General features: G+C 47.2%; 2 protein-coding genes across 6 annotated transcripts in view; both read right to left on the minus strand.

Annotated features, from left to right (window-relative positions):
• The window catches only part of nhsa (Nance-Horan syndrome a (congenital cataracts and dental anomalies)), a 64,809-nt gene extending 62,047 nt beyond the window's left edge, over positions 1-2,762 (minus strand). For both annotated transcript variants that reach the window (XM_063015513.1, XM_063015512.1), the window contains exon 1: positions 2,262-2,762. In XM_063015513.1, coding sequence (XP_062871583.1) covers positions 2,262-2,562 — 301 coding nt within the window. In that variant the 5' untranslated portion in view covers positions 2,563-2,762. The remainder of the gene's footprint in view (positions 1-2,261) is intronic.
• Positions 2,763-9,051: 6,289 nt separating this feature from the next.
• The window catches only part of reps2 (RALBP1 associated Eps domain containing 2), a 13,012-nt gene continuing 12,325 nt past the window's right edge, over positions 9,052-9,738 (minus strand). For all 4 annotated transcript variants that reach the window (XM_063015780.1, XM_063015777.1, XM_063015776.1 and 1 more), the window contains one exon: positions 9,052-9,738. This exon is cut by the window's right edge and continues 1,598 nt beyond it. The gene's annotated coding sequence lies outside the window, so the exon portion shown is untranslated.

Genomic DNA, 9,738 nt, shown 5'->3' on the forward strand with positions numbered 1-9,738 from the left:
ATGTGCTTATAATTAAAAACCTCCAAACTTTTCCCGGTTGTGATGTAAAACACGAACTCGTTAGAAAGCCGATCGAGCGTTTCATTACCACGTCATCTGTGTGACGCAAACTGAATAAATGCAAATAACAGCATTTCTTACTCAACATTACAATCAGAAGCTCTGATTGGTTCAGAAAGCGGTTCTTACAATCATTAGCGCCGATTCTGTAGGAGCGTTCCATTCACATTATCTGTTACTGTGAAGTGCACTACGTAGGGTATTCCACCATTTTAAGTAGGGAGCGACGCGTCATCACTACGCCGGAAGCTGGCTGGAACATTTACACATTGCGTGCGTTGTGGGTTAAGACGGCCGGAGCGTTATTATTATTAGAGAGCAGAAAATGACACGATCAGAATGATGTCGGATCATAAATATATATGTAATTATCACAAGTAACTAATGTTGCTGACTTTTGTTGTCCACAAGTCATTTTTTGCGAGTCACGAGTCATTTGAAACGAGTCGAGTTTGAAGTCGCTGTGTGTGCGAGTCCCCATCTCTGGGTACAGGAAACACACCCATGGTCCCCACCCTATTTAATGGCACCCCTGGTTTAAGACCAACTAGAGATATGGCCGATACACTATATGGCTAAAAGTATTGGGACTCCTAATTATTTATTATAAAATTCATGTGTTTCAGCCACAACAACTGCAATAGTTTAGGGAAGGCCCTCTGTGACCTCTGCCTTGCTCAACAGCTCTGGGATGAATCAGAACATCGACTGCCCCACATCAGTGCCCAGCCCCACCAATGCTCTTTCGACTGAATAAGCACAAATTCCCACAGACATACTACTCAGAGGAGCGGCTGTTGTTCTAGCTGAAAAGTTCACACAGAGGTCACTCGATTTTAATACCATTTGTTTTTCAAATGAGATGTACAACAAGCTCATGGTCAGGTGTCCAAATACTTCTGGTCATTGTTTATTATCATTATTGCCATTATGAACACTAGACTGCCAAAAGTAATAGGACACCTAATGTAATATACTGCTGAAATATAGTATATGGACACCAAACCTAATATTTGACTGTTTGGGATGAACCGGAATCAAGACCTTCGTCCAGCATCAGTGCCAGACCTTAGAAATGTCCTCAGACACACTTGCAGAAGAGTGGAGACAGTTATGACCACAAATTACCGCTAATGCTCAGACCATTTTGGAACGGGTCACGTATCCCCGACAACCTTTCTGTCTTCATTCCTAAAGACCCCCTGGTGCTTCTCGTCTGCTCAGAACTTCTGCAGGACTCCACACCACCACCACCACCCCATGTTTATGGCACCCCTGGTTAAGTGCCAACCAGATATGTGGCCGACATCGACATCAAAAGAGAGCCGGAGAAGATTTAGAGCTGTACTGGTTAATAGATACATCTAACACTTTGGGGAAGGCTTATTCCTGTTGACGCAGGGTTATAGGGTTTGGTCTGGAGGAACTTTAGTAGCATCACCCCCAGTGAACAGCTTTGAGATCAATCAGAACTTTGATTGTATCATGGGCAGTTGTAGCCTAGTGATTAAGGTACTGGACTAGTAATCGAAAGGTTGCTGGTTCAAGCCCCACCACTGCCAGGTTATCACTGTACTGTTGGGCCCTTGAGCAATTACTTAGACAGTACACTCCAGCCATATGTCCAGTCAGCATGTCACTACCCTTGCGACTTTTGGAGTGCACCTGCATGAATTTGTGCTGAATTTGGAGTGCGTCTGCAGGGACTTGTGCTGAATTTGGAGTGTGTCTGCAGGGATTTGTACTGAATTTGGAGTGCGTCTGCACAGACTTGTGCCGAATCTGGACTGCGCCTGCACAAATTTGTGCTGAATTTGGACTGCGCCTGCATGAAGTTGTGCTGAATTTGGAGTGCGCCTGCACGGATTTGTGCTCATTAGGTCAATGATAAATCCACAAATGAGGTCAGGTGCACATGTTGGGTGTGAATGCCTGGCTCACAGTTAAAGTTCTGATTCATCCCAAAGACGTTCACTGGGGTTGATGCTCCTCAGGTGTCCACATACTTATGGCTTTGTACCGGGCCTGTTAATGAAAACCTATCAACGATCACTAATAAAATCCCAGCAGTTCCTGAATCCCTAAAGCCGAAGCTAATCAAGCCAATCTGTTGCTATGGTGACCGGGAACGGTACGCGTGCGGCACAAACGACCAAAGTTCAAAGCAAAACCGGAGACTTTGATGTTTTTTTGGTACTTACGCACGGTCTCCAGTTTGTGGTCCATCTCCCCGGTGCTCCGCTCCATGCGCTGTATCTTATCCCTCAGGTCCCGCACGCGCAGGTCGGTGGACGCCAGCTCGCGCTCCAGCTCCTCAAAGAGCGAGCTCGCGTGCCGCGCCAGGTCCGACAGCTGGCGCACAGCGCGAGACAGAGCGGCGTTACTGACCGAGCACAGGTCCGTGAATACCGGGGGACCGTCCGAACCCGGGTCCTCACCGAGGGGGTCCGCACCGAGCCTGCACAGCCGCTGAGGCTCCACCGACCTCACCGGGAACGGCATTCTCCTCTAGAGTTCCGACTCCGCCGATCCACGAGAGAAAAGTTCTACAAACACGGTTCAGAAGTATCAAGTCTCCCCGCCCCCCTCCGGAACGACTCGGTTTATTCCGGAGGATCCAGGTCCGTCCACAGCTCGTGTTCCATCCTGGCGGTCCGTGCTCGCTCGCGCGCACCGGGACCGGATCGTGGCGCGCGAACCTCCTCGCGATCTCCGCTGCACTGTGCGCGAGCGCGGCGCGCGTGGGCTGTTTACCTCTGCTTTAAAGCAGGGGGCGGGGCCACACCGAGAGATGGGGTAAAACCCGGAGAGGAGCGGCGGCGCGGTGGGAGCGGAGCCGATTAAAAAATCAAACTGGCAGCGAAATGCTTTACATTTACATTTACATTTACAGGATTTAGCAGACGCCTTCATCCAAAGCGACTTACATTACAGTTCACAGTCTGAGCAATTAAGGGGTTAAGGGCCTTGCTCAAGGGCCCAACAGCAGCAGCCTGGCAGTGGTGGGGCTTGAACCAGTGACCCTCTGATTACTAGTCCAGTACCTTAACCACTAGGCTACAGCTTGCCCTGTGACACATTCTCCACATTAGTCATGCTTTACACACTTTGGTTACATTCATGGCAGGATTCACCTCACTTGCACGTCTTTGTACTGTGGGAGGAAACCGGAGCACCCAGTGGAAACCCACACAGACACGGGGAGAACATGCAAACTCCACACAGAAAGGACCCGGACCGCTCCAATAATAATAATAATAATAATAATAATTGAAAATGAATGCTTTCAGACTAACGGTCTGTTCGAAAACCCGGTGACCCGCCCTGCTCCCCCTACTGCCTACCTGATCAGCTCCTCAGTAGAGAGGATTCTAATAAAACCTGAACTCATAAGGCGGATTATTTAGATGCTTTACTTTACTACGTCGTCGCAGTTTCAGCTTACTACGCTAATGCCAAGTTCACACTACACGACTTTCCAAGTGGTCGGGTCGCTGTACGGTTCACACCACACGACTGGATCTCTTGTAACCGGGAGTCTTTCAAGTCGGTGTGTATTTCACACTACACGACTGATTGGCGATAGGGGGTTTCACACAACACCATCTATCACCAACTGGAATCGCACTGCAGGCGAGCTTCTCTGGTCTCCCAAACTACGTTCTGTCACGAAAACACACGCGAGAAGTGACGAGGGGTTTAATGATACCACGTCCAAAAACGCCAACGTCCAACAAGTAGCGAGCAATCAAAGTTTGTGCGCTGATGTGCAGCGTTAAAGCAAAGAGGAAAAATAAATGAATCTGAGTGGATTTGGCAACGCGACCAGTTCTATAGTGAGTTGGAGGTTAATAAATATGTTTTGCAATGCAGCGTGGGTGTTTTGTAGAGAACGATAAGGTCAGAAATACTGTAAAACTTGTGTGTGTGCTGATGTATTCTGATATAAACTATATTACGCCCCTGTCCCACCTTTTTACACTCCTCCCCTGTGTTTCCTCTCACAACGTATCTTGCGTTCTCATTGGCTGTTCGACACAGCACTCATAGCACGACATAGGCGACTCAGATCCAGATATTCGACAAGCTAGAAATCTCTCTCGGATCGAGTTGTTGAGTAGTTCACACATAGTGATTGAGAGCCGAGTTTCGATCGCTGAGTGAACCCCGAGTTGCTCCCGAGCCAACAAATCCAGCGCCGACCAGTCGCCGAGCGAAAATCAGGGCAAAAGTCGTGTAGTGTGAACCAGGCATAACCTAACCAAGCTCCCTCAGTGTACCGAAAACGCTTAAACCGTCCCTGACGCCACAATTTACAAATAAACGACACTCGTGTAATTACACCTTTATACAGATTCAAATTCGATCAATTAGAATTTATTTACATTATAAATTGAACAGAACTCTGTTGGTTGCTCAGCATCGAATTTGTCCGCCACGTTAGTAGTTTTTTTGTATGAAAAGTTGTGCCGCACTGAATTCTGGGATTGCCTTCAGTGCTGAGGAGGCGTCGGACTCTCCCTCGTCATTCATTCAGTCAGATTAATATTTCACTCAGAATTAAGGCGCCTCAGTAGGAGCATTTTAATGGATCTAAGGATTTAGACACGCCCTCTTCCCAGGAGTGTAGGATGATGTACAATTCGTCTGTGTAGAAAGAGCAAGGTTTTCAGGCAGACTCTAAATAGCGTTAGAGAATGAAATGGCTAGAACACTCCCACCCCCCAACCTGTAGATTTGGTCCCACCAGTGTCTACTTTATTGTCCGAAGCTTAAACTTGGTCTACAATGGTCTAAAATGAAAGGAAATGAGGTAACAGGAAGTAGCGTTGGGGCAGCAGATCTCTACACGTTCTCTAGCGCTGGCTCGGTGTGTTACAGCTTTTAAATTACAGTGTGTGGTTCCACAGGAATGTAGAGGACGGAGTGTGTGGTTGGAAAGTCAGATCTGTGTCTGGTTCATGGTGGCCGTGATCCTGCATGTGTGTGAGTGTGAGTGTGAGTGTGTGTGTGTGTGTGTGTGTGTGTGTGTGTGTGCGTGATTTATGTGCCTGCTCATCATACCGGCGACTCTTTCACTTTTGCTGAGTGTGGAATTCCATAAATCCAGTGGTCCCAGTCTAAAGCCTCTTCCTGTACAGCAGCTGATGTCAGAACACACACACACACACACACACACACACACACACACTGATAGACAGCAAGTCAAAGAGTCTATGTCGCCATCAGTCGGGTGACCCTGGACCTCTGTGATGCCCTGGTATGGGTGCCAGCTGCCATGGACGAATCTGTCTGTCTATATCGGTATCAGTGTGTGTGTGTGTGTGTGTGTGTGTGTGTGTGTAGTAATGTGAGAGTGTGTGTTGCCGATAATCTTTCTACCTGCTGCTCATTAAAACCGTCCGTATTTCTACACCAACAGAACTCTGGTATATTTTTAAAGATGGGCCGGGTCCTGGGTTCAGTTCTGTATTCCAATCTCTGTATGTGAGGAGTTTGACATGTTCTCCCGATGTCAGTGTGGGTTAAGAGAATGTGAACGCCTTTATTTGTCTTATATACATGTACACGTGTACAGTACAATGAAATCCGCAATTATTTCCGCATTTCCCAGCTTGTTTGGAAGACGACGCTCCTGAAGCAGAGAAGGTTAAGGGCCTTGCTCAGGGGCCCAACAGTGGCTACATAGCTGAGGCTGGATTTAAACCAACAATCTTCTGACTGACAACCCAAAGCTCGACCCTAGTAGTCACCCCTGGCTGTAAGTGAATGTGTAAGTGAGTAAGTGCGAAGAAAAGAGCGCAGGCGAGTATGCTTAAATAGAATTTAAAATTGAACAATCCCAACAACACTGCTGCACCTGCTACAACTGTACCCGAACAACACACACGACCATGCCGTTACCATCTTAGTGTCAAGCAGAGCTGAGAATGGTCTCCACCCAAACAGCTCTTTGAATGATCACTGGGGTACGGGGGGTTCTGTGCCTCAGTCAGTACTTGTTTACCCACACAGTTCATTTGTATGGTCGGTGTTGCTTATAAAATAGCCAACAAACATTCAATGCACAAGCAGAACATGCCAAAAGTATGTGGACACCCCTTCTACTTATTAGATGTAATATGTTATAAACGTGTTATAAAATATTGATAAGTTTGGTAAATCAGAACCCCAGTGACCTAAACAGAGCCTTTATCTTTGGTGTAAAAAGTTTTGCATGTTCTCCTCATGGCTGTATGAGTTTTGGTTAAGTACTCCAGATTTCTCTAGCCTCCAAAAACATGCAGAAGGTGGATTGGCGGCTCTATATCGGGTTTGAGTAAGTAATGTGTGTGGGTGAGTTGCTAAGTTGTTAAGTTGCTCTGATTTTTCTAGGTGGTGGTGGACCCACTGCAGCCCTGACCAGGATGAAGCTGTTATAGTATTTATAGCATAAAAACCCAACATGGTCTAAGCCAGGCATTTAGAATATGGGCGTGACCGTGATGCCCGAGTGTGTGTGTGTGTGTGTGTGTGTGTGTCAGCTGGCATGAACAATTCTGTCTGTCTATAACTGTATGTGTGTGTGTGTGTGTGTGTGTGTGTGTGTGTGTTACAGTATGCAGTAATGTATGAGGAATGTTGCTGGCGATCATATTTTTACCCCATCCGATCCCGCCCATCTGCCCCATCTGTATATTTCTACAAATAGAATTTAGGAGGGGGTAAGGGGGTAATATATATGCTCTACGCTCTCCGCGGCGCTATCAGGTAACCGGGTGGTCTCTGCAGAGACGATTGGCTGTGACGGAACTGGGGTGACCGAAGCCCTAAGATGGATTGGCACCCTTCTAGGGGATTCCTGCCTTGTGCCCAGTGTTTCATGGTGGAACTGGGCCCTCCACAGCCCTGACCAGGATAAAGCAGTCACAATTTGATCTTTTCTTTTAAATTCTTTACATTATTAGCTTTTCACGTCTGCATACAATCACTACATCAACCACAGGGTCCTGGTCAGGGTCGCTGAGTTTTGAAAACCGTACCCACCACTCCACCCTGTCACTCGTAAATAGTGACGACGTTCTGTGGGGGTGAAGCGGGTGAGACGCTGTCGTGGTATTGTGTTGGTATCCTGGCACGATATCTTTAAAAAGCTCTGCTACCGGTTGGATGGGCGCCCCCTACCGGGCACAATCAGCAGTGCAGACAGTGCAGCAGACAAAATCGGCCACTAGTCTGCTGGGTGGGAATAGACCAGACAAAAAAAAAGTGGGTGGGGGCTTCGAGGCTGTGTAAGGACCCTGGTTAGTAGCCTGAGGCGCCTGTACGGAGGTGAAGCAGCGCAGTGACTCTCCATGCGCAAGACCGACCTCAGACAGGAATCTACCGAAATACCGGCTGGCCATGATTGCCTGCAGCAGACAAAATTGACCACAAGTCTGCTGAATGGGAAAAGACCGAAATAAAAAGGACCCTGGTTAGTAGCCCGATGCACCTGTACAGACGTGGAGGAGCGCAGAGATCCGTGAGTGACTCTCCATGCGCAAGACCGGCCTCAGGACAGGAATCCACCGAAGTACGGGCGAATAAGAAGGGGTCGGTGGACCCTCCTTGGACGCGATCAGGGAAAAAAAGGGGAGAAAATGCAAAAATAAAACAGTAAAAAAAGGAGCCGCGACCACGTGACCTAAATCCGACAGCGTGGGTATTAAGGGGGCCGGATTGGGAGGACAGCAGGGGCGGTTCCGCTCCCTCAGACAGATATTAAATATGAAATGCTAATTCAGTTCAAGCCTGAGGCTGCAGATACGTTCAGCGACGAGACGGGAAACATCACGGACTTCTTTAATCACAGCTGGTGAGACGGATTCACTCTATAAAAGGAAACCGACAGAGCGCTTCATAATTTAAAGTTCCTACCACAGCGTGAAACTTCTCCTTCCTTCCTGATGTTCTCCTCATCCTGTCTGGAGAGACTGTAGCATCAAAGAATCTTCCGTACCCTTAAAAAATAGAACTTCTTAGAGCAGGACGTTTGAACAAATGCCCTGAGTGCCAACCGATCAAAAAACAGATCCTGCCATGATTGTGTCACCGTTCACAGTCAAATAACGCTGCTGCTGAGCTTAGAAAACGTTCCTGTAGGGTTTGAATCTCGATGCTATCGGCCGCTCGGGCGTCTGCATGGAAATGATTGGTCCAAACAGCCCAGCCATTAGGAGGTGCACTTGTCAGTGTGTGTTAGTGTGTGTTGTGCTGGTATGAGTGGATCAGACACAGACACAGCAGCCCTGCTGGAGTTTTTAAATACCATGTCCACTCACTGTCCACTCTATTAGACACTCCTACCTAGTCGATCCACCTTGTAGATGTAAAGTCAGAGACGATCGCTCATCTATTGCTGCTGTTTGAGTCGCTCATCTTCTAGACCTTCATCAGTGGTCACAGGACGCTGCCCACGGGGCGCTGTTGGCTGGATATTTTTGGTTGGTGGACTATTCTCAGTCCAGCAGTGAAAGTGAGGTGTTTAAAAACTCCAGCAGCGCTGCTGTGTCTGATCCACTCATACCAGCACAACACACACTAACACACCACCACCATGTAAGTGTCACTGCAGTGCTGAGAATCATCCACCACCTAAATAATACCTGCTCTGTGGTGGTCCTGTGGGGGTCCTGACCATTGAAGAACAGCATGAAAGGGGGTAACAAAGCATGTAGAGAAACAGATGGACTACAGTCAGTAATTGTAGAACTACAAAGTGCTTCTATATGGTAAGTGGAGCTGATAAAATGGACAGTGAGTGTAGAAACAAGGAGGTAGTTTTAATGTTATGGCTGATCAGTGTATAAACAGACACTCTTGAAGTCTAAGCAATTGAGGTTTAAGGGCCTTGCTCAAGAGCCCAACAGTGCGAGCCTGGCAGTGGTGTGGCTCGAACCGGTGACCTTCTGATTACTAGTCAAGTACCGTAACCACTAGGCTACAACTATTGATAAACTGACACGTGTGTAAAAACAGAATCATTATATTTTATTGATGAAATATTTTCTGTCCTTAATAAAAGTAAAAGTTTACAGTTTGTGCAGCGATTCAACAAAATAGATTTTACAGCCTCATTAAAACAAACCAGTGAGAAGAAAAACACGGATGTCAAAAGACCACACACACACACACACACTAATTTCCGTCGGTTGGCAGACGTGTGAAGGCTCGTTTTCATTTGGCTCAGGGTTCAAAGCTTCGGAGGCGACAGGAGGTCAGACTGCAGCATCAGACGTTGCATAGAAAATATTCCACACGCCACGTCAGAAAATAATAAAATAATAATAAACTGATTCTTCGTGGCACAAAATTCATACAAACTCATTCATAAATATAAAAAACACACGAGGGATAAAAACTCACTTAAAACAGGATTCAAACACCTGAATAATAAATAACATTTGAACTGCGGTGGATCTGTGCCACACAGAACCCATGGGTGCATCAGATGGGAGAATATCCAAGTACCCAGAGGACACTGAAAGAACATGCAAAACTCTCCCCAGAGGATGAGCATGCAGAAGATGCAAACTGAGCACACACAGGTGGTCCAAACAGCCCAGGCATAAGAAGGTGCACTTATCAGTGCTCTCTCAGTGCAGGTCCCAAGCCCGGGTACAAATACTATACTACACCATACGGCCAAAAGCATTT

Source organism: Trichomycterus rosablanca, chromosome 19, assembly GCF_030014385.1.
Source record: "Trichomycterus rosablanca isolate fTriRos1 chromosome 19, fTriRos1.hap1, whole genome shotgun sequence".
In the NCBI taxonomy this organism is placed as follows: Eukaryota; Metazoa; Chordata; class Actinopteri; order Siluriformes; family Trichomycteridae; genus Trichomycterus; species Trichomycterus rosablanca.